General features: G+C 44.4%; 1 protein-coding gene and 1 long non-coding RNA gene across 3 annotated transcripts in view; one reads left to right on the top strand and one right to left on the bottom strand.

The window, feature by feature from the left end:
• LOC134071648 (uncharacterized) overlaps positions 1-9200 on the top strand; it is a 14270-nt gene extending 5070 nt beyond the window's left edge. Inside the window, exon 4 of one of the 2 annotated variants that reach the window (XR_009937103.1) lies at positions 9025-9200. This is a non-coding gene — a long non-coding RNA (uncharacterized LOC134071648). Of the gene's footprint in view, positions 1-2935; positions 3762-9024 lie in introns of those variants that run through there. The other variant, XR_009937102.1, reaches the window with a different exon arrangement.
• Positions 9201-16493: 7293 nt separating this feature from the next.
• c1ql2 (complement component 1, q subcomponent-like 2) lies at positions 16494-18299 on the bottom strand. Its single transcript, XM_062528047.1, has 2 exons — positions 17585-18299; positions 16494-17072 (listed from the first exon to the last, which is right to left on the bottom strand). Exons 1-2 carry the CDS (start codon positions 18164-18166, stop codon positions 16893-16895), a joined length of 762 nt encoding a protein of 253 aa, XP_062384031.1. The 5' UTR covers positions 18167-18299; the 3' UTR covers positions 16494-16892.
• Between the last annotated feature and the right edge of the window lie 7011 nt (positions 18300-25310).

Here is a 25310-nt window from a genome sequence, read left to right as displayed (position 1 = left end):
TTGAGCCGGGTCGGAGACACTCCTCCTGACCATGGCAGTGCTCCTCTCCGTCTAGCTCTCTCTCTCTCTCTCTCTCTCTCTCTCTCTCTCTCTCTCTCTCTGTCTCTGTCTCTCTCTCTGTGTGGCAGGTTCAGGCTGGGCCACGCTTCTCTCTCCAGCTGCCTGCCCAGGGGCGCAGGTCTGACAGGCCGCTGTTATCTCCTTCTCGCCCCCGTCACACCGGGCAAGCTGACCCTCTTCTGGACACTCCCCTGCCAGTGCTGTCTGCGTCCTCCCGAGAGCCCTAGCTGTTTTGCAAAAATCGGCGCAGTAATGATCACCTATGGTGCGAGAAGCTATATGTCACCAACTATTGTATTGTATGCCCCTTTTTTGACAGTGTTACAGTATATACGTCTGTTACGTATAATATTGTCTTAGATGAGGACATTGAATAGATTAAAACACGCTAAATAGAACAGATTAAAACACTTAAAACATGGTTCATAAAATGTTGAATGGATAGCCCAGAGAAAATGGCCCATAAAGCACAATGAATATTAAAAAGCGGTGGTCTCCACTGAGAGCATGTGCTGGTCAGTGATTCCAGCGGAGAGGAGAAGGAGAGGCAAAGTGGAGATAATTTAACTCGTTCCTATAAGCGGCTCTTTAGGAAAACAGGCACGGCTCTTTGTCAAGGTGCCGGCCAATATTAGTGTATAGCATTAGCGTTCATAAAAAGCAAAATCCTCTGTCCACAGATGCAGATGTCTGGCCTCAGCAAACAGCGGGGGGAAGACGAGAGAGGGAGGGTGGCGAAGACAAAAGGGACTGTTTGGACAGTGCAGTGGCCAAGCTTCTGTGGCTTAGCGGGGTCCAGGCTAGTATGCATTTGAGATGGTGGGGTGGATAAGCCTAAGGAGAGGGGAAGGGAAGAGAGGCTGGAACTGCATCACGTACCCTGGGGAGAGAGGATGAGAGGGATAGGGAAAGAGTGAGAGAGAGAGAAAAGAGAGAGATGGAAACAGAGGGAGTTGTGTTAGAGTGAAATGGAGAGAAGAAGGAAGGAGAGAGAACTGGGAAGAAGGGAAAGACAAAACAGACCAGAGGAAAGGCGAAGAAAAGAAAGAAAAGACACGGAGAAAAAACCTGTGTGTGTGTGTGTGTGTGTCTGACAGGGAGAGAGAGAGAGATCGCGAGTAAGAGGGAGGGGGTGTCAGAAGGCACAGCTGGCAGATGAGAGCGTGAAGAAGATATGAGCTCCATCCTCTCTCTCTCTCTCTATTTCTTTTTTCATTCTCTCCCTCCCTTCCTCCCTCTCACACCATTTAAAGCCATATTGCCAATATTGGATTATGCAGATACCCATATACGGCTGCACATATAATATACTACAAAGCATAGGTCAGCCCACACACTCCCAAATTCTCGCTCCTATCTCTCGCCCCTGTCCACTCCATCAGATGGACGCTGTTTATCCATCCCCTTCTGAGCCTCGGTGGATGTCTGTCCCCGGAGGGTGGGCTGTCTAAAGTGCCAAACGCCCCTGGAGGCTTGTCCACCCAGGGAGTGCTCAGCGCAGTATGTGTGGACTGTCCACTCGTTGTGTTTACAGAGTTTAGAGTGTTATTTACAGTTTGACCAGGCCTGCCGCCACAAGGCATTGTTTACCGCCATAGCACCGAGAGCATTTAAGTGGGTTCATTATTATGAAGCACTGTTAGTACTGTCAGGGAAGAGCTCTTAGTTTCTGATAAACAAGAAAATAGCAGTACAAGCAAATAAACAGGCTGTTTGAGGTCAGGGTTTATTTCTGTCCAACAAATCTAAATTTGATGATAAAATTAGATTATTCATTAATTAGATATTACATGCATATAACAGATTGAAAGATATTGAGGGATCAAAGCAACCAAGAAATCAATGGACGTTCTGCATATTGTCCTGTGTGTCCCTGATATTATTACATAACGTGGATGTTTGGAGAGGCCACTCAGAGGATTGAAGGTCATTTAATGTCTGACTGTGTTAGCTCTCTGGCAAGAGCCAGAACATGATTTAGACTGACAATTTGGCTGAATTTGCAACTCCATACACCCATATTGAAAAGAAAAAAAAAACATTCTAGATTCTTCTGTGTGCTAAAAGTAACTGGCGGCCTGAATTTTATCACGAACCTGGTCACATCTGTGGCTGTGGTAATTTGCACAGCCAGTGGGTTGGGGGAATTATGTTTTTTTTTTTTTTAAAGCTTGTGCTCAGTACGTTTATAAACAAAACATTAACAGCATTCCAGGCAGTGTCAATCAAACTGACCCAGTTGCTCTAGCTAGCAGTGAAGAAGCTGGGGTGTTTTGTTTGTTTGTTTTGTGGGGGCTTGATCATGCTGGTAGCCCCTTCTGGCCGCTTTACATTCGTTGTGTTATTATTAATAACCTTTAATGTCTCTGGCGTAGAGTCTTGTGTTGTTTCACACTTGCGTGTTAAAATTGAGCAGATTGCTTACCACAAATGCCAGTGGAAGATTGTTGTTGTTACACACCTTTTTGAGCTTGAGAAAACATAATTTTCAGTCAGCTAATTATTATGAAGAATTATAGAATATTCAATAAAGGCATCATCAGCATCAGGTTTTTATCACAGACGCAAATACCCCTTTGCTCTCTTTCTCTCTCTCTCTCTGTCCCTCTCTCTCCTGTCTCTCTCTCCCCCCTCTCCCTCTCTCTCTCTCTCTCTCTCTCTCTCTCTCTCTCTCTCTCTCTCTCTCTCTCTCTCTCTCTCTCTGTCCCTCTCTCTCCTGTCTCTCTCTCCCCCCTCTCTCCCCCCCCCTCTTTCTCTCTCTCTCTCTCTCTCTCATTGCATCTCATGAGCGGTCATCTCCATTCAGGCGTGCAGCGTGAAAACTTGTGCTGCTGTAATTGGTTGCTTCTAATCAAACATATTTTGCTCTTTGCAGCTCTTCCCATTAGTGGCCGGGGGGGAGCGGGAAGACTGCTCATCTCCTATGCAGCATGGAGTCACTAACCTTTTCCCTCTGCCCCCTCGGGATCAGGACCCTCATTTGTATACAGAGAGTGTCAATCGAAGTGTTAAAGGGCGGCTAAACACTATTTGCGTCGACGGGAGTTTTGGAGAATAAAAAAAAGCGGAGGAGGATTTTAAACCATAGCTAGTGATTAAATTGACGTCAATCAAGTGAAACATTACTGTAAATAGGATTCAAGCTGTGGCTGCAGTCGCAATGAATGTATCAACAATTTGAGTTGTCTCTGGAAAAGGTGTTTTGTAGTTTATGGTGGGTGATCTGTTTTTTGAGGATGGCTTCTAATTCAAATGTTTTTCACTTTTTTGTCTTTCATATGCCCCACAAAGGTGACAGATTGTCACATTGTCACATATTAATTCTGCATTTTATGATGTGCTATCTTCTGTGTTTATTTATTGTGAAATGACACAGTTGTTGTGAAAAGAATGTTGTCATTGCTTATTTTAGATATCCCTCTCTCTCTCTCCACCCCTCTCTCTGTCTCTCTCTCCATACCCTTCCCTCTGTCTGTCTATCTTGTTCTATTATAGCATAGCTACCTTAAGGCACTGTCCTGCACTATCCTCTGTGTCACACTTTTAGACGCTTATTGTCCTGTGCTCTCATGTGTTAACCATCAGATCTTTCCTTTTTGGTAAATCGTGTTCAAACATAGCCTGTGTAAAGATGCCTATATCTTCAAAATACACCTATACTGCCCTCCAGCATTTAGTGCTTTGCTCTATTGTGACGACCTTCAAATGTCATTTTGTGTTGTCTTGTTCAAGTCTGAAAGCATAGGCATAGTCACAGATTTGGTGATTTGGCTAAATCTAGCCAGGTAATCAATGTGGCTAGAATTGACTGCTTAGCCATAATCGTCATTCTCCCGTTGCATGGCAGTCCAGGTTCACATTTCCCCTTGACTAATTACAGCAGCATTCCTGTAGCAGGCCCAGGCCCAAATTCAGTTAAGACCAAGAAATCAACTGGGGGAGAGAGAGGGACCATGATCGTCATCATCTCCAGAAAAACTCAACGTGTCAGAGAGAGAGAGAGAGAGAGGCTCGTCTCAGAAGGGCCCGCAATGATTATGTGTCACAGGGAGCGTCAGAGATGCTAGAGAGAGAAATGGAGCTGAAAGAGGAATTGCCACAATTTGAGATATACATATAGAGAGAGAAAGAGAGAGGGAGGCAGGCAGAGAGAAGGAAAGAAAGAAAAAGCAAAGAGACAGATGGGAAGGACAGGTAAAGAGAGAGGGCATTCACGCGGAAAATGCACACTGGACTGATAGCAGCTTCCTGATATCACCACAGGTGTGTGTGTGTGTGGTGTGTGTAGTGTGTGTGGTGTGTGTAGTGTGTGTAGTGTATGTGTGTGTGTGTGTGTGTGTGTGTGTGTGTGGGGGGGGGGGGGGGGGGGGGGTGTTCGGCCTTCATGATGGATTAGCGCGTTGTCTCTGAGTCGCTCATTATGCACGCCGCTCCCTGAATGGAGACGTAGCGCACTTCTGACAGGAGCGCTCGGGCCGCGGCCATTCCCCGCGTCCGTGAATCACTTGATCACCATTCCAAATCGGGCCACGGCGCCCAGATATGAGGGCATAATTCAGCCGTGGGCGCACATCTCTGCCCCCGCTGTCCGACTCGGGGGAATGGAATTATATCCCGGGCCGGAGTGTGACAGTACGGTTTGATGAGTGTCCTGCATGTGAAGAGATTTCCCTGGAATGCTAATGTAAGGTGATGTGGGAGATAAGGGGGGTGGGGATGGGGGGGGGGGGGGCTTCTTCACTGTAAGCAATGGGAGCCCATGCCATGGTCCAGGGGCATGGGCATCACGGGCATCATGGGCATGGATGTGGTCAGGTGAAGAGGGCACTGAGTCAGAGAGCGATGGCTCATCGCTGATTTAGTTTTTTTTCTCTCTCTCTGTTTCTATTTTCTTTCTTTTTCTTTTTTTTTGTTTTGTTTGTTAGCAGCTGTCAACATATTTAGAGCGACACTGTCATGTTCTGTCAACATTTTTGATTTTGTATTCAAATCAACAAGCGTATAGTCCAGTGTTCCCTGTTTTGAGTGGAATTGTTTATTTGTACAAATGCATAATAAATCACGCAGGACTATTACTAGGGGAGCTTCTCTTCTTGTGTATTTATAGTTCGTTGTTTTCAGGGTCAGATGCTTGATGTACATACGTAGCTAAAAATGTTTCCACGTCTAGATTAGTTGTGAGCACCGGCACGGCAGTCCGCTCAGGGCTCATTACTCTTCACAGTCACATCCACCGTCGTTTGTATTTAATTTAAGTGCAATTCTCTTTGTTTAACAGCTAGTGCAATTCTGTGTTCAATTTACAAGTGCCAACAAGTGAAATGGCCCTCGGGGTCTCGTCCTTTTGAAGTCCTTCAAACGGTGACAGCGTAGGTCTGCATGCTCAGATATGACAGTCAGACATCAGGCTGCATTTGAATGCTCGTCATTGAGTCTGGGACTTGACTAGCATGACTTTTCAATCAGAGCAGAACCTTGCCTTGTGAAATGAGAGGTAGGGATGAAACGCTTTGTTGCGCCAAAAAAAAAGGGTTGAACATGAAAAAGAAAGAGACACTCGTAGACTCAGAATGGATCGACGCTGCGGCCCTTAAAGAGGGATTGGATAATGGAGGTTTGAAACTGCCATCGCCTGACTTTGAAAAGCATTAAATGTCAATAATGAATGAAGTTGGGCTACCCTGTGTGCCTCATTTTTCAGGACACCGAGAAAAAGGTAAAAAAAGAAAAATAGTTGCCGATAAAGACCCTGCTGTACTTCTTTTAGTTCAGGTTGTTCAGGTGCAGAAATATTGATGGGAACACCTGGGGCAGGATATCATATTCTCAAAGATTGAGACCCGCATGCCCACAGGGTGCACTTTAGTTGAAAGTGAAATCTCCAACCTGTCACCCGCATCTTCATTGTGCCCAAAAGTAAGTATTAAAAGTAAGTGGACAAGCATTTGAGGATTAAAACAGTCCAGAAAATTAATGTGGACTTACTGTCCACGGCGGTATAATTCACACCCTACAAGCAAAAAGTTGCAGACACCCCCAAATGAAGGAAGTCTGTTTTAAGTATTTAGCAGTAGGATCCTCAGTCGTAACCCCATTCGGCACATCATCACGCATCAGTGCAGCAAAGCCTCTTGGTTGGCTGATGTCAGAGTGGACACAAGTCCTCCGGACATCAAAGACTATTTATCTTCAGAGCAAGTTGTTTGCAGCTCAGCAGGCAATTATACATGATTAGTGATGTTACTGTGAATGATGCAATCCAATCAAGTCAGAGGCTAAACGAGGCTTACAGACTTCTGCCCATCACACAGGCCAAGGAGTCGTTTTCATATCAAGCCATCAAAATAGGATAAATCACACTGAACACAAGGCAACAGGTTACAAACTGACACTCTAGTGAAGTGCGACGAGTAAGATAATAGTTGAAAATCATCCTCATTTCTACATTTGCTCTTTGTTAAAACATGTATTTCAACTGAAACAGACTCTGATGACAGGTGCATGGAATGAAGGAACATATAATTTCTCTTCGCTCATGATTTGAAACAAGTAAAGGCTTATGACTGGAAGTGGAAATTATGACTTCCCTCCTCAGTTCTCAGCTCCTCAGCTCTGGAGCCATTCTGAGGGTGAAATATAGTGCACCTAGTTAAGGACTGCTCTGCCATGAAAAGAGAGAGGTCAAGACTCTAGCACACACACACAAACACACACATACACGCACATGCGCGCGCGCACACACACACACACACACACACACATACACACACACTCTCACTCACACACTAACTCGTCTTGGGATGTGGTTGGATCTAATTGAGATCTAATTATGCTGCACACACAGTGGAGCTGTTCCTCTCCTACAATGCTGCAGGTCAACAGTGCTGGTTCACAGGGTCGCGCCGGGCACAGCCTCTGGCACATGCTAATGCAGGTGGCTCCATTTCTATGGTGACACACATTACTGGCCACACAGCAGAGGGGAGAGAGAGAGACAGAGAGAAAGAGAGAAAGAGAGAGAGAGATAGTGCTTACTTTTGCAAAGAATGTTCTGTGTGAAAATATTACTAATTTCTCTGTCTCTTTTTTTTCAATCCCCACTCTCTTTCCCATGCTGTAGTCATTCTTAATGAGACTCTGATTTGAGTATTCAGAATGAAATGTGTTATGCTCGTGGACCAATGTACTGTTTGAGACAAAAACATTAGGCTGGATGTGAAATTAAAACAGCAGGTCCAAAACAATGTGTGTCTTTGCATATGAGATAAGGTCTCCTTTAATACTGATCAGATGCATTATCATCATCATGCTTTGTTTTCTGATGGTACCCATAAAGCAATTTAAAGGCAATCTGATCATACTTTGTGTATGATCTTAGATGCTCGATTATGACTAAATTGTTTGCTCAATCTGCACAAACAATGCTCTTTGTCCACTTTAAAAGGCTTGTGTTATCAAGATGAACCTGCATTTGCAACGACACTAAAAGATGACTAACGCTGCAAAACGCTGCAAAAGCTCTTCTCTTAATCATGAGAATGACCCTGAAATTAGACGTATACTGTATGTGGAAAACCGGGGACTTTTTCCTCTTCCATGGCTACCATATCTATTTAGACATCTTTTAATTTACTACATTACAGAGCAGCACATGGAATGTCAGCACCATGTCTAAGAGTAGATCTCTGCCTTTAGGCTGTGTCATCACTTCTCTAATTCCAATTTAAGCTGTCTTCGTTGTAGTATAAATTAATCTATGCACCCTGTGTGTCCTTAGGGTAATATAAAGATATATAAAGCTTTTCACATCACTTCTCAACTAGTGTACTGAGATCCAGGGTGTGCAGCTGTGAAGCAAAGTGAGACATGCCTTGGGATTTTTAGGGAACCCAATGTGTTTTTTATAAAGGTCATGAAATAGACTAAAGGGGTATTTTAAATGACAATGACACAGCATCTTAATCATTAATCATGCTTTTAGGCAGGCAGAGAGTATTTTTGTTGTTGTTTATTTTAAACAAGTCTTTAGTCGGCTACCATTCTCCGTTTGATTTCTTTATGTGAAACTGAGATCTATCTCACTTCTTGTAGGCAAGCGCACCACAGTAGTTTACTATCTATCTGCATGACATTCAAATCTCATCCTCTCACTTTAAAAAAAAAAACATTTCATTACAGTTCCTGCTACAGTAGGATAGCATAAGCACGCTAGCTAGCATGGCTGGTTCGGTGTTGTCCCGAGTCTGTATTTTCACCTGCAGCTTCACTGCAGATCACCTGCGGATCATTGGCATCCACGCAGTAGCTGGAGTCGGATGCGGGCTCCTTGGCTCCTAAACGGTGGGGTCAGGGGCCCAATCGCGCCCCGGCGGCTGGCTTAATGAGTGCTGTCAGTGGACGCTCTGTGTGTGGGCACTTCCCCATTCCATTTGGTGCTGCGCTGATTGAATTAATCATGAGCCGCTCACCCATTAACCCCACACCTCTGCTCTATCCCACCCCACACTCACACTCACACACACACACACACACACACACACACACACACACACACCTCCAGTCAGATGCCTCACCACCAGTCGCTAGACGGACCACAGACGTCAGCTCCTAATGATCTCGATGGTGTGTGTGTGTCTGTGTGTGTGTGTGTGTGAAATCAGTATATTCAAGGCATGTGCATAAGTCTGGGTCAATGTGTATGACTATTTTGAATGTGCAAGCATAATTAGAGAAAGAGAGAGAAAGAGGGCATCACTGCGTTCAAGGTGTGTGTGTGTGTGTGTGTGTGTGTGTGTGTGTGTGTGTGTGTGTGTGTGTGTGTGTGTGTGTGTGTGTGTGTGTGTGTGTGTGTGTGCGTGCGTGCGTGCGTACGTGCGTGCACGCGTGTGTGTGTGTGTGTGCACGCATGTGTGTACATGCATACATGACAGCTTAATCATTTCAACATGGTCCTCGTGATTTTAGGTCCTTGGGTTCTGCTCTACCCTCCTCACACACACAGAGCCTCGTCTGGGGTAAGTATAACCTACTTAATGTAAATGTCAAACATGTCTTTAACACTTGATCAAGGGGGGCCTTCACTCATCTCTCTCCTCTTTCGTCCTCAAGCAATAACACTGTCTGTCTCCTCTTCCTCTTACATGTTGCCCAAACACTCAATCTGTCTTCACATGAAATTGGTTGTTTTAATGAGACTTCCATGACTTGGGGCTAACTGATAGCTTTAGTCGGAGTGTGTCTTCCTTTTGTTCGATTTTTATTAAATTTCCTAATTACTCAGGTCTATGCAGTCAAGGGAACGCCAGGCTTATTTGGTGAAGCAAGGCTCCCTGCTTTATTCACAGCTTGGGATCCAAGGTCTCTTATGAAAAAAATATGAAAAAAAAACATGTTTATGTTATTGGCACTTGTCTGTGTGAATGGCATCAACAACAAGTGTATTGTTTGTCTTTACGTGGATATGTCTGATGGGTCTCTAATTAGTCTTTGAGATACTTTCATAAATGTCTCTAAATGGTTTATGTAATTGGAGGCAAGTCACTCTCTATATCAATTTTAAACCATTTACAGTTACTGTAGATCAGCCTATCAAACAATAGTTTATTAGCCAGGTACTCTTAACTTGTGGTCAGCTGTGGGTGGTGGTAGCGTAGTGGGTAAGGAGTTAGGTTAGCATGTACGTAGTAATTTCCCGGCTATTAGCCGCGGCTTATGCATTGATTTTGCAAAATTTCTTCAGCTATGAGGTTAATACAGGGGGGCAGTTAATATGGTGTTGATACGGTTTTGTTTCTTTTAACTTGCATAAAACACTGTCCTGCGGCTTATACTGTACACAATGCGGCTTATATGTGGGAAATTACTGTAACATGAAAAGTTGTGGGTTCAATTCCCGGCTCCGACCATTGTGCCCCGTAGCAAGGCACTTAACCCCAAAGTTGATCCAGGGGCAGTGTCCCATAGTAATGTAATAGGGCTCGGGCACACGCCTTGCATTCTAGGAATATAGCCGCCATGTTGGTAGCGCATCGAACGTTATCATTCATTCAGATGCAGAAGACAAGAAGCAGAAATATAGTATTAGCGATTCTTTTCCTCTTGCGATCGTGGGTTGCGCTGTTACACCCCACTGCACAGCAACATACGACCAAGAAGGCAAAAACTAAGTAACAGGAACACACTAATAGGTGGGAGTAAATCCATAGTAATCCATAGTAAACTAAAGAGTGAGGCTGCCAATATGGCTGTGCCCGCGAAGTTTTCACGTCATGATCCCGAGCCCTATTGACATAATGTAAGTCGCTTCTGATAGCAGCGTGCACTAAATGAATAAATGTAAATGATATGACCTGACCACAGCCCAGTACTGTAACATGAAGTTCAAAAAGAGGTTTTTCTGGATACAGCGTGGAGTTAGTATTGAAATACATGGGGACCCAAAGGTATGGCATTATGTAAATGATAAACAACCATAATGTGTGGGGTTAATGTGAATCACCTCTATTAAAAAAAGGAATGGAGGAATCATACATGTACTGACCTTAAAGATGTTAATGTTTCTTGAACATGTTTACTGTATTTTTACCGGAGGGCTTTGGTAAACATGTGCACAGCCATTAAGTAGCGTACTGCTTGTCTTTCCAAAAAAAAAAGTCATTTCTGGTCTGAGACAAAGGTTTGTTAACCTGAAAAGCACCAGAATAGCTCACAGAAGTATTTCTATTGGTTTATTACAAATGCCCTGATTGTTGAGACGCTCGGTGTTTGTGGTGACATTGCTGCGGGTCACAGGTAAGCGGAGTGGTTGTGGGCATTGGCCAGGGCAGATTATTTATTCGGGAGACTGCAGCGACATGACTGAATGGGCCTCAATGTGAGTGGCAATCAGGGAAACAGACACTGACACCACTCCCAAAAATAAGTCAGAGTGACAAATGAGACATGGGGGCGCTTTTTTGCTCTCTCTGTCTCTCTCTCTCTCTCTCTCTCTCTCTCTCTCCATTTCAGCCCAAAGCCAGAGATTGGAGGAAAGACACAAAGTACACAGTTGTTACAAGTAAATGGACAAGGCATTGTTTTTCACTCGATTTACGATTTGGATGCAAGTAGATGGGAAACAAACAACTGTTTCCCACTCACTCTAATCAGTACTGACAACAAGGTATTACCTGATACTATAAGCACTGTTCTGTGCACCACTTGCACAAGGTAAGGACAAAGTAAGGCAAATAGGAATTTGCATTCCTTGGAGTGACAATGTCCTGAGGTGGAAGAGGGATGTCCCTTGACAATTGTATGTATTTATATAGATATCATTGAAACAACATAGGAACATGCATCATAGAAACATGCACACATGTGTATGTGAAAGATTAGTAGACAATTCTGAGTATCTGCCTATTTATAGATAATAAATGCAATGATAATAACACACTTAACTTGACATATAAGATATCAACCAGAGTTGATATACTGTAATAACCATGATACTCTCCCTGTGGTGACAGGTCACCATCACAGCCAATTGTGTGCCATTCCTTGTCCAAGGCTGCCTTGTGCTCACTTCGAGCAGCAGGTATTGCCATAAAAGTCAAACTGTGGGCCTGAACTTCAGTCCAGGACTACAGAGAGTCACAGAGAGAGAGAGAGCCTATGACGGCAGAGTGTGAATACGAGCGACTCTAATTGCCGCGGCACACCGTCAGTAAGTCACCTGTCACCATGAATCTCGTCCCCGGCACGGAGCCAGCCTCCGACCCCCCCAACATCTATCCCGGAGTCTGCGGCGCGTCCTGTCAACCTTCCCATCTCTCAACCGTCTCCTTCGGCTCGCTCATACGGCTCAATCTCCACTCGCGACTCACCACAGCTGACACCTGGGATTGTTGATGGCGCAGCGTAAGTGCCAGGTATCCTTGTTCACCCATGCAGAGTTTGCTCTCAAAGAAGCCATCATCCCCAACAGAACTTCTGAAAGATTTCTTCGATTGATACCGTTATAAATGTGTCTTAAGTCTAAGGTCTTAGCACAATCAAAAATACTCAGCATACAAATGACATACAATTTCATTTTCATACTGGCAAGTGATTTGTATGTAGAGTCATGATGGTTTTGCTGTTTCCACAAATGAGCGACTGTCTCAGTGTTGCTCCTGATGTGAAAGATACTGCAAGGCATTAGCAACAATACTGTGTGGGGATTGTTTGGGGATGAAGGGAGGCTAATATCAGCATTCACCCTGTTGTGTGTCTCATTAGGCTGTCTGGAGAGCTTGCTGCTGTTGTGCTGCCTCCCTGCCATCGCTTCCGGTCAGGTCCCAGAATCTGATCAATGCACCTGATGACCACGCATGCACATGTATTTCATATCTCTCTCTCTCTCTCTCTCTCTATCTCTCTTGCTTTCTCTTCTCTCTCTCTCTCTCTCTCTCTCTCTCTCTCTCTCTCTCTCTCTCTCTCTCTCTCTCTCCATACTCCCAAACCATTTCTTACACACCAGCTCAACTTGCTTTAAAAGACGATATCAAAACCTTCTCCAAAAATAATTAGCTGTGGAAATTAAACTCACTGCTATTCCCTTATCTGTATATTAGGAAAAACTAATGGTAAACGGAGTAATAGTCCTACATGGATTAATAGATCAGATCATAACAACTTCATTGTATTTAATTGAGCTGAACTGTAGCATACAGTGCTAGCAGGATTGCATTATTGCATTCTCCTTAACACGAAAGAAAGAAAGAAAGAAGCGAAGGACAGCACTCTTCAGATTTTCCTTTGTTTATTCGCCTACGTAGGCGAATAAATAAAGGAAAACCTGAAGAGTGCTGTCCTTCACTTCTTTCTTTCATTTATGTTTTACGTGGGATTCAGCACCCAGTTAAAAACTTATTAGAAGGCAAGTGTGAGCGTCTCTCCTCCACTTCACAAATTCTCCTTAACACAACATCCTAGGGTCTAAGTCCAGGGCACCTAAATATAGCACACCCTATTGTCCTTAGCACTTCTTTTCCACCCTCATTTCTGTCGCTTCGCTTTTCTTAGCTTTTGGTCAGAAGAAGCGTCCTCGGGTTGGACACATTTTTATGTAAGACGAGGGATGGAGGACACTTTTTACATTTGTAGAAATGTCAATTTCACACACCTCCACACCTCAACTTTATTTTGAGTGTGTGTGTGTGTGTCTATCTGTCTGTATGTGTCTCTGTGTGTGTATGTACCTGTATAAAATGTGTATTTGTGTGCATTATGTAAAACAGGCTCCAGAGCCAGACAATTTTCCAGGCCTCCATACTGTTTTCTACATTAGTTTAATCAGTGTAATTTGTTGTCCCTGTGCAATAATTCTCTCTCACCAAGCATTGTTATTTCATTTCAGTGTATATCGAGAGATACAAGCGGCTATCACACATTTTCTCCATGAAGAGAGACTGTGGGAGACACACACACACACACACACACACTCACATACCCGTAGAGAGAGAGAGAGAGAAAGAGAAAGAGAAATTATACCAATTCTCTAGACTGCTTGTGCACTTGCCCATAACTTGTGTTTGTGTTTCAGACTCTTTGAAATGAGCAGCTCCATTACCAGTGGAGAGAGCCTGGATGACCACTCCCTAAATAGGTTCCCTGTCTCCGATTGCAGCTTTGGTTTGAAATATCTGTTCATTAGAAAAAAGCGAGAGCGGGTATAACAGTTGTTGAATTGGACTGAAACATTATTGGTGGTCTGGTTTTAGCAATGTGTCGTAAAGCGAAGCTACTCAGAGAGAGCTTTATTGGAAATAGGTAGAGCGTACATTATAGGCCCTGTGATAAGAAAGAAGCGTTTCTTTCAAGTATCATTCAACATAAACTATCATCCTGTGACATTAGTTAACAAGCCTCCTGTAATATAGTGTGAACAAGGAGAACAAGGGAAGCGGGTGTGTCCTGAATTCACAAATATATCTTATGATTTGTGTGGTAATTGCTGTGCATATTAGAGAAAATGTCACATGTTGGAAAATCATATTGATCGCAATGGGAAGGTTTAGAAAATGACCCGCTTGTCTTGTTTGTGTCTGTCTGTCGGACAAAAACTTCAACCTCTTTGTCTTCTTAGAAATAGCTTAGCATTTTCTTAGCAGATTTTACAGAAGAGGAGATAACTGGAGGGTGTTCATTTCCACTGGAATTAAATCTCTGTTCCCTGAACTGTCAGACCATTATGTATAAAACAGTCTTCATGACGAGAGAATAAAGTTGTGCTTATCTTTCTATGTCAGCAAATGATGGCCTCTTTATTCCCCCATCAGCCATCATTGTCATGCGGAGGTGGCGGGGTCAGAGGTATTTTTAAATGCTAGCAGAGGACATGGCAGTCTGTGGGTAGCTCTCCTGTTGCCTTTCCTGTCTCCCCTCCCAGCGACACTGTCGTGTCACCTGGACGCCAGGTATCATACTCCCTCTTGTGCAGCGGGATTCTCAGAGGAAAATGTCTCCTGAAAAATCAACTCTCTTTTCTTCCCCCCTCCTTCTCTTGCTCTCTTTGCTTTCCTTTCCTTTTTTTGGTTTTCACCGCGTCATCTTCCTTTCTCTCTCTCTCTCTCTCCTTTCCTCTGTCTTTTTTTTCTCTCCTTGCCTGTTTGTCGTCTGCCTGCTTCACCTGCTAAAGGATGACAGGAGGTTAGGGGAAGTGTTTATGTTTGTGTTTGTGTGTGGGTGTGAGGATGGGTGTTGGAGCCGAGGAGACGGTAGGTGGTGGTGGTGGCAGTAGGTGGGGGTGGCGGTGGGGCGGAGGGTGTAGACTGTCATGCCTCTCCTTGTCGCTGGCTAAGCTGTTTCTTCCCAGCACATGTTGCCATTGTCTGTTTGTCTCCTGTCATTTGTGTGACCCCTGCTCAATTTCCCCTAGGATGTCAGCAGACATTTTCACAATGGTATATATATATATAAAAAAAAAAAATACACACACACACACACACACAGACACAGACACACACACACAGACACATATTCAGTCTTACCATATTTATTTACAAATGCTTGAGACTCTTTGTAAAGAGTATCAAGAGATTGTTTTTAAATAAAGGCAGAAAAAACAGGGGTAATTGTGAGCAACCACTAGCTCTTCAAAACGTCTTCCCAAGATGGGAAATTCCATTTTTGCCTCCAGACGTGGGACCAAAGCAGAAACGGTGAACTTAGCAGCGCTGAACAGTTCAAGCTAATATTGGCTTTGCTTGATTGCTGTTTAGTTTATATGTCTCAACAAACAGCTGGCCAATCACACAGCAGCTGGAATGAAACAGACAATTTATTGGCCGCCAGAAAAAAAGAACGCTTTGCTGTGTTGACATTGCAATGCAACCTATCCAGGACCATCCACATTATTTGCATTGCTTGTATTTGCTTTAGAATTTCACTGCCCGTCATAAATCAAAACATCCTTTCATCATTCACCAGAGTGACCTCAAATAATCCTCCAAGGGTAAGCACTGTGCCCACATCTCATGGTAAGTCGGATGCAAACAGGCTTGTAGATCAGTGTGACCATGGTCAGGTTTTCCTGGGAGGGTGGACTCACTTATGATTTATGTAAACAATGATTCAAGTCTGTCAAGAGCATCAGATTTACATGTCAGGAGATGGGGACCTGTCTTCATCGTTGGGCTTACAATGACCGCCAAAAAAGCTGTGGGAACTTTTTTTTTTGAAAGGTGGCAAAGCAGCAGGCTGCTCCCCCGTACAGAAACTAACGTGCGGACGCATAGATCACTGCCGGATGGGGCCTGCCATCCCTGGCCCCTACCAGCCTTAAAATCCTCATCAATCCATCATCCCCTTTAGCCTCTGATGTCTCCTCTTGACAAGTGGAGCGGTGGAGGAATGGAAACAGGGGGCTGAGCGGGGCGGTGGGGTGGTGACAACCACAGGGAATACAGATGATGCGGAGGGTGGGAGGGAGGCTCTCATTTGTACATTTTATGGTCACAAGCTGTCTCGCCAGTGGGCGACAATTAGGGGAGTTTGGTGGGGTCTGGATATGGATGTTTGTGTGTGTACGTGTGTGTGTGTGTGTGTGTGTGTATGTGTGTGTGTTTTTGTGAAACTGAGCGTGTTTTGTGTGTGAGAGAGAGAGAGAGACAGAGGAAGAGACAGAATGCATTGTTTTTTTTCCACCATATTCCTGGTGAAAAGTATAAAAACACAAAAGTTCTTGAATAATAATCCCTGTGATAGACTACCCAAGGCCTGAGCCCCTTTGACAGCTGTTGCTGAGTCATGGAGCCTACTGTAGTTGAGGGTCAGTAGCATGCTGTTTAGGAATACAGCATGAGTTACACACAGAATTCACCACTAACCAATTCAGCCATTGGTCAAATAACTCAACAGAAGATACAAAAACAGTGTTTATTGATGTACATACTTGGTTAATAGAGTTATAATTTCATATGAAAGCATTAAAAACATAATATATTCTCTGGGGGACATCACACGTGGTTTTCTTTTCCTCACAACTGTTGCAGCTTACATATAATTGTATATCACATATAACTATTCATAGAGACATATTTCTTCTGATTACAACACAGAGGTCACATTCAAACGAAATAAGCAGCTATGTCTCCCGATGAACTACAGTGAACAGTGGGGTAAATTTAGACTTGGCCTGTGTGTGCTCTCTGGTCTTCACAACGTAAAATCAATAACAATATCACAAAAATAAATAACAAGCAATAAAAAATAAATCCTAGGACGTTAACCGTAGGCTACTTTGGAGCTCAGAAGCATTTCTTTCCAAAGCAGGGAGAGTCACGGATGTTTGGCGACGCTCTTTGCGGGAGTTAATCGGGGTATAAAATGAAGCCAGAGAAAGTGCTGTATTTGTTGTTGTTGCCCCCATGAGCTTTGCCGCCGTCCAACTTGACGTAAATTTCATCGCCCGAATCCAGATGCAGCACGACACTGTTACTTGCGTAATCGTAGTTTTGGTCTGCGTCTTGGGCTATTGCGCTTGCACGGACCTGTAGATTCAAACGGAAGCCGTTCAATAATGTTGTGTATCTAATGATTTCATCATAACAGACTATAGTTTGTTTGCATTTTAGCTATATTATTGCCTAATAGTTAAGGTAATTAGGCTATAACATTAAACTAATGTTTAGTTTAAACTACGCTTAGTGCTCCTCTTAGCCTATCCTATGATCAACACAAAATATCCGATGTTGTAGCCTAAGGTGTAATATTCCAGCATGTCAAAGATCGCACAAATAAGCCTGTCTTTAATACTGGTAAATCCAGTAATCCCATTATTTAGCAGACTGAACCGGCAGACTTAAGAACAGAAGAGCAGATGCTCTTACACTCTGCGCACCCGTACACTGAAGTTATGGCTTGAGCATTTTTCCAAACTTTTCTAGTAGGCTATGTGTTCTGATTAAAATATAGGGAGGACGCCCCATTAAGTACCTAACAACAACACCTGAAATAATAAATCGTTTTGAATTAATCCAGATCAGGAATGAAGACATATTACCTGTCCGTTTTTGCAAAGATCGGCCCACATACTTGTCCCGTCTCCTCCACGCATTAGAACATGGTAGGTGAAGAAATAGATTCCGGAGACCTGACAGGTGAACTTGCCCGTGGACGGATCGTAATGGTTCCCCAAGTTCGTGACCACATCGTCGAACTTTAGTACTTCATATCCTTCATGGGGGTTCTTCAATCCAACATAGAATGCTATTTTAGAGCTCCCGATAGCCGCGCCGACCTCTCCCGTTTCGGTCTGCGCCGTACCTGACGCTAAGGCAGGGAAACCGGGCCTCCCCGAAATACCTTTGTCCCCGGGAGGTCCTTTGGGACCGGGTGGTCCCGGCTCTCCCGGTGGACCTCTCGGTCCTGGTTTCCCCGGCCTCCCCGGCTCCCCTCTAGTCCCTTGCACAAACGGCGGAGACGGAATCGCGCTTAAGTCCTGCATAACCTCCATGGCGGTGGCACTTGCTTTCGGACTGTACGGGTCGCAAATCATCCGACAAGTGCCCATCATCTCGTAGTGCGCAGAAGTCTTAGAACTTTGCACAAGCAGTGGTATGGCGATGATCAGAGCTAACACCATGACGATGCCGACAACAGCAGCAACTAGTCGCTTCCTCTGGAGAGCCCGAGAAGCCAGCGATAGAAAGTCGGGAGGGCTTTGAGAAGTAATCGTGAAAGGCTTTTTGGTAGTGCGTTTTGAAAAGAAAAAAACTTGGTTCCGAAGCCGAGAGGAAGCACAGGAGGAATGGCAATTTTTTCAACGCCACCGTTCTGTCGTGAGTGAAAGCCTTAGGCGCTCATGCCAGTATCACAACGCTTCAGAGAGCAGACAGAGGGGACGCATGCTGGCATGGCTGGACGGGCAGTCGCTTCTCAGGACTGAGCGTGAAGCGCTCCAAGCAATCTCAACCCCTCTGCGCGCTGGAGAGAGAGAGAGAGAGAGAGAGAGAGAGAGACGCTTTTCTGACGTAACTCCTTGAGAGACAAAGCCTGTTGAAATTTGGATTATGGTCGAAAACAATAATCGTGCAATCTTTATGTATGATTTACAAATCCCTTTCCACAACGACGGGGGGAATATTGAATTACAAAACCTCAGACCTCTAATATGTGTCAGGTGTAGGACTGATGATCCGTGCATCGCCACCACAATATTTTAGAAGGATTTTCAAAAGTGATTTCTTCGTGACACAACTCTCGAATCACAAGAAAGCGACACTCGGAAGAGTTTTTTTTTTTTTCCTTTTTATTTTGCACCGCACCACCTCGCTGCGCTGTCTGGCCGGGCGCTGTCCTTTCAGCACCACCGTTTGGCGACACATTAGTCCATTCAGTTGTTACTGACTTTAAGCTTATCTTTTTTCATAATGTTATATGGAAATACAAAAGTATATGTTATAAGAGAGTGGGTCTGGTCCAAAAATGGCAACCATAACACCCTGAGAGGTGCAATATATCTTTCATTAGAAATGTAGTGAGGAGTATTGAGTGGTCCAATCTTGTTATTGACGTTTATTGTAGTACATCATGGATTTTACATGGATTTTACATAGATTTTACACTCTTGGCAAACTTAAGGTCGCTCTATCATTCATTGTCAAGTATCATGTTTATTTCACTATCTGTTACACACTCACCAGGCAAAATCACCATTTCACACTCTTGTGCTCGCCTCTAATCTCTCATAAAGTGATGGCTTCACGTGTGAAACAAATCTGATAATCCTTGTCTTCTGGTGCAGAAGGTTTAACTTTTCACACCCCATCCTCTCAGTTAAGCTACCAGTTGTAAAAAAAAAAAACCTTGCCATTCTACCCCTGGGTTTGTGACAACTTAGGCCTATCTCTGCAATTGTCTTCAAAAGACACACATTTTGGGCAAATTATGGGGGGAAACTGACATGCCACAGATTGAACTGGAAATATGTGCATGACAAGCTACATCCATTTTTAACAGGTGCAAATTAGAAGGAATATCCCTCCTTAATAACCTGAAATGTGTTTGGGTAGTGAGTAGTTTGTAGACTTTCTTGGTATTTTTAAGCATAATCTTCTACATGGTGTATCCACTGTAGAGGAGTAGCCTACTATCAAATTTACAAGACTGATTTAATGTGTATCTATTTTTTCCTAACCCGAAACTTTTTCTCTGGATCTTGCCATGATCTGATTCACCTGCACCAGATGTGTTTTCCATCTGTACCCACAATAAATGTCCATCAGAGAGATCTCATATGAGCACTTGGAAAAACATAAGGTACTGAATGTATTGTTAAAATTACAGAGAGAAAAAAACAAAGTGAGATATTACACTGAATTGAAAGTCTCACTTCACTGTAGTTTGCTTTTAAGTTGTGACAGGCAATGGGATGAGTGAGACTGTTAGAGGTAGGTGTTGTGCATATTTACAGGTCTTGTGTTACAGCACTACAATCTCATCTATTGTCACATATACTGTATTCTGTGCAACATTTTGGACTATGAGGAGATGGGGCCATTAATATGTTTTGGGACTCTTAATTTATTGTTTCTGCATCCTAATGATCGTTATCAGGATGATGAAGCATCTAGGCTGGCAACATCAGCGTTTACACATTTGAAGAATGGAAGAGGTCGCCGATACAGGCTGTCACATACAGTATAGGCTACTAGGCTAGATGCATTCTTTTGTCACTGCATCAAACACTGGTATCAACTCTTGGATATGATGCTTGGGTGGCTGAAGATTCTAGAAGATTGCCATGTGAGCAAGTAATGCTTAGAGGAGTTGTATAAAGGAGGCTGCAACCTTGTATTGGGATTCTGATGGTGTGACTTCCTGCCCAAGTTCCACTACCCCCAAACGACTCTGTTTGATTTATAGTTTGACAAAGTGTTAGATAAAAATGTATATGACAATGTGCGCATTACTGTATGCATATGTAGTCATTTCAACATCCCATAAGCGTAGCCATGCGGATGCAATTGATTATTGTGTTAATAACCGCTTGCTTAAACTGACAGCCCAGTTGATAAATGAAATGAGGGCTACACTTCATCCTCACAGCTTATGTAATACATAAACACACACACACCCAAACATACACACACAAACACACACACACACGCACAAACATACAACACACACATACACACACAGACATAGACACGTACACACACAAACACACACACACACACACACACACACACACACATGGAATGGGACACCACAGACTGAATGCTGTAGCCGATTGACAAACAAGTGGAAGATATGAGATCATGGCTGTGGTTGACACCCTGTCAGATCCAGGCTTATCCCCACGGGTGTGGGTGGGTGGGTGGACTGCAGCGGAGGGATGCCGCCGCCTTTATCTGCAGCCTCGGCCGGCGCAGCCTGTGTGTCAGAGTCCCCGTGGAGCTGCATGTCCCATCATTAAACCACAGTAATCTGCAGTTGAACAGGTCACGAAAAGCATGAGCGTGATATTCGCAAAGGCCTCTGTGTGGATTATATACAGTCTCTCTCTCTCTCTGTGGGCTTGCATGTTGCCCGTGGCTTACAGTGAAATGTGTCATTTTAAGGGTTTTAAAATTCAGATTAGAAGAGTTATATTAATTTGCTTAGCAGTTTTAGTGCCCACTCACATACACATCATACGTTACATTAGACAGGTAAGAGTCTTGACGTTGGGGGTAAAACATATTTGAAATATTACACTAGGTAAGTCTGTTTGAATATAGAAATGAATGGTAGTGGATAACGTATAATGTGATGTATATGAATTATGTATTGCTATAGGCTTTGTAAGAAGAATGAACTCATATAGTTTAACGTTCATATTCATTATTCCTGATCAAAAATGAGCTTTATATGTGGAACTGTGAATGTGTCAGATACTGTATGTGATGATAACCCTCTGCGTTGTTTAGCCTTTATCAGTGTTCTTAGTCCAAACATTCCTATATGCATTATGAACATATTCATTTGTCAGGCCAACAATGACAGGTACTTGAGATATGGACAACACACACACACACACACACACACACACACACACACACACACACACACATATACAGTATATATAATACACACACACACACACACACACACACACACACACACACACACACACACACACACACACATATAGGGCTATATACAGTATATTCCGATATTGGGTCTCTGATATTGAACCTAATATGACAAAGGTTCCTTAGGACAAAACTGTGTCTACCTCAGTAGTCAGTAGTCTGAGCATGAAAGGTCAATTTCATCTGAGAGTTCATGCATGGCTACAGAGTGAGCTGTGCATTCACTGCAAGGTTACTTTATTTCAACGAAAGCACCTGTTATATGACAACACATAAAGAGTGGCCACAGGATTGGGGGGGTGGGGGAGGTGGTGGAGGTGTGTGTGTGTGGGGGGGGGGGGGGGGGTCTGTGACATTTCAGCCAGTTGTCACAATGAACAAGGGCGATAAACACACGGCATCCGTTTCCGCTGGAAATCAGGTCAAGGTGTCCTGTGCTCGCTGTCACATCGGCTGAAGTTTCAACTCTTACCTTGTGCCACCTGACCCTGCAGCGCACTGTAGCCCGGGCTTTTGTGTGGAGCGTCAGCACAAAACTAGTGTGCCCACCGCTGCCGCTGCCGCCGCAGCCACTGCCGCCACCACCACCGCTTCTCAGTTCGCATGCATTCACTCACACGGATGGCAGAGGTGACCTTTTCTGTGGAATTTGCACACCTTGGGGCTGTGTTGAATGGGGAAGGTCACGCGCCAGCCTCGCCTGTGTGTGTGTGTGTGTGGTGTGTGTGTGTGCGTGTGTGTGTGTGTGTGTGTGTGTGGACTTGGACGTGGGCCGTAGCGCTGCAGAGATACGCCAGTCAGGGGGCTTATCCAATGACACAGCCCCAGAGGATGGGATGGAAGCCGGAGGGGCTACATAGTAAGACAAAGGCAGGAAGTCATGGCACGGAGGGAAAAAAAGACACCCATACTTGCATGCATGGCTTGATGTACTGTATGTCCCTACAGCACGATAGTGATTCGTCACAGTCATGAATCACAAATTGAACTGAATTAGCACTGAAAAAAAACCGCAATGTCCAATCAGCTGTTGCCAATTAGCTGGACCATGACACAAAAATAAACAGATGATGTCATAATCATCCAGATGTCAAATCTCATGCAGTTTCACACAGTCACGTCACAGCACAGTCTCGTCCATGCATGACTGCAATGGTGTGAAACATTTCAGTCACAAAATGCAATGCAAAATGTGATAGCTGTGACAAACAAACAACTGTCCAGTGCAGTGTGAAAAACACCCTTTGATGCCATTTAGGACGCTCGTCCAGAGCCATCTGAGCCTCTCACCAGTGTGCGCACATCTTCCTTTGGGGCGTCCGACCTACCGATGACCCCCCACAGTTCCAGTCCCCCGGCGACTGAGCGTGGCCGTGGCGCTGTACGTCGTGATTCAGTGACATAACAAACAATCAGCCACATCTCCTCTATGATGTGTCAAGCTGTTTCCCACGTCAAGGACATTCTCACCCCCGAAGACAGCTCTGCCCATGGGCTGTGGAAACACCTCCCCAACCCCATCTCTTCTGCTCATGCATGCCCCCCCCCATCCCCCCCCCGCCCCCCCCATCCCCAGCCCAACAGCTGATTATCATCCTAAACAACTGACCGAGGGAGGGGGGTTGTGGTAGGGAGTTTGAGTCTGGGGGGTAGAGGAGCGTGAATGTCTGCGTCGCCATCCGTCAACAAGCCCCATGACTGACAGCTGAGAGCAGGGGAGAGAACGAGACTCCGCCGTGACAGGGAGGAGTGAGAAGAACAACAACGGGGGGCTTCGCCCTCGTGGACGAATCGGACTCGGCGGCGGCGGCACGCGTGCCCGCACGTGAGCTGGCATATAAAAAGGTCAAATTAAAAGATTCTGACACCAGCAGCAGCAGAGGCGGGCATGGCTGAGGACAGCTCTTTGGAAATAAATAAAGGCATCTTCGGGGCCTTTTATGGCTCTGTTTGGAAGTGGGGGTGTGGGGGTGTGGGGGTGTGGGGGTGGAGGGTGAGGGTGAGCTTGTCATATCTCGACTCTCTGCCTTTCACTTGTCTTTGTGGATAAGATCAATAGAATTTGCAATGGTGTAATGTGAAGGAGAATGGACTAATCATAAATTCCTCACTTATCTGACACTTCATCGTGGTGGTGCAGAAATGAAATGGTCTTGGCGGATTTTTTTTTGTTGCCTTGGTGTTGTTCTGACAATAATATCTTACGCAAATGTCAATGTCTGACAATGATAAAAAAAAAAATGCAAAAAAAATACAATCTTAAGACTTCAACAGTCTATAAATGCGTCCAGTGCTTGCGGCTCTCGTAAATTACACAACAAAAAAAAAAAAAAACAATAAACAACTATTTAGGAGAGCAGGATTCTCAAGACAATCCTCCAGACTGATTATATGGCTCTGAAGGGCTCTCCATGCTCTCCCTCCTCACCAGAAACAGTGGTGGTTGAGATGTGTGGGGTTGGTGGCTAGCTGCTGCACTTCATCATAAGCTTGTTGTCTATTCACTGTCTGGCCTGACCTATATGTTTGTTTGTTTGCGTGTGTGTGTGTGTGTGTGTGTGTGTGTGTGTGTGTGTGTGTGTGTGTGTCCCTGTGTGTGTGTGTGTCTGGGAGTCTGTTAGCTCCATCAGCTGAGTCACAGGCCCTGGGCTGTGTGAGTGTGTGCTGTGCCTTTGTGTAGTGACACATCTTAACTTCGCCAGACAGATTTGGGCTCGCCACTGAAGGTTCCTTCACTATATGTTAGGGCAGTGCGCCGGGCCCACTTGCGTCAGTTTGTGAGGGGAAACCAGACAGAGGTGACCCACATCGCGCCTAGGCTATGTCTAGTGTTGGGGTGGATTGGAGGTTAGAACATATATTTTTTTATGTAAGATGCATGCATACGATAAAAGCTTGTTTGGCTGGTAAGAATGAGAACTGTGTTACTACTTCACTCTGTTAGTAGCAGTCTTAATGACTTAATTCCCCCCATCGTTTACCTAAAATGCTGTGAAATGAATAAATAAAGAAGAGGAGGGGACATTTCATAATGAAAGTCTTAGAGAATAAATCTGGTCTAAAGCCAGTTTGCTTTTCCCAGTTGTTTACTTTATATTTGGCAGCACGAGACTGAAGGTGAATCTTAAAAAAAATGCACTTTGTCTTCAGGCAGTTAATGGTCACCTTCTCACAGAGGGCATCCTGGATCACTTAGAGGATTGTCTGTGCCATAGATGAGTGACTAAATCAATGCAAACAGTCCTGTTTCTAAAACAGAAAAATATGTGACAATTTTGCTGATTAAGTCATGTCTGCGATGCGTGTGCACTTTGGTTTTCACTTCACACAATTAACACTCATTCACTCATTCATAGCAAGAACAAATCTGCTTGATGACACAGGGTATTTCCACATCCACATTAGAGACCACCACAACACTCGCCTCAGCTGGCATCACGCGACTGAAGCAGTGTGCACACAAGCAGCGGAGCTGCTCATTTACTCCCTGATGCAGTGTGGCTTGTCACTTCAGCTTACACAAGTGTGAACTGTGGCTTCGGAGCAGAAGCCTCAGACTATGGAGTCTCACCACAGCCACCTAATCCAAACCAAGGATGCCGTCAAGGTTATGGTAATGTGGATAAGCAACTTATGGGAGTGAACTGGACA

This window comes from Sardina pilchardus, chromosome 23, assembly GCF_963854185.1.
Source record: "Sardina pilchardus chromosome 23, fSarPil1.1, whole genome shotgun sequence".
Taxonomy (NCBI): Eukaryota; Metazoa; Chordata; class Actinopteri; order Clupeiformes; family Clupeidae; genus Sardina; species Sardina pilchardus.
Note: the sequence above shows the minus strand (reverse complement) of the source record. Positions and strands in the feature narration are given on the sequence as shown.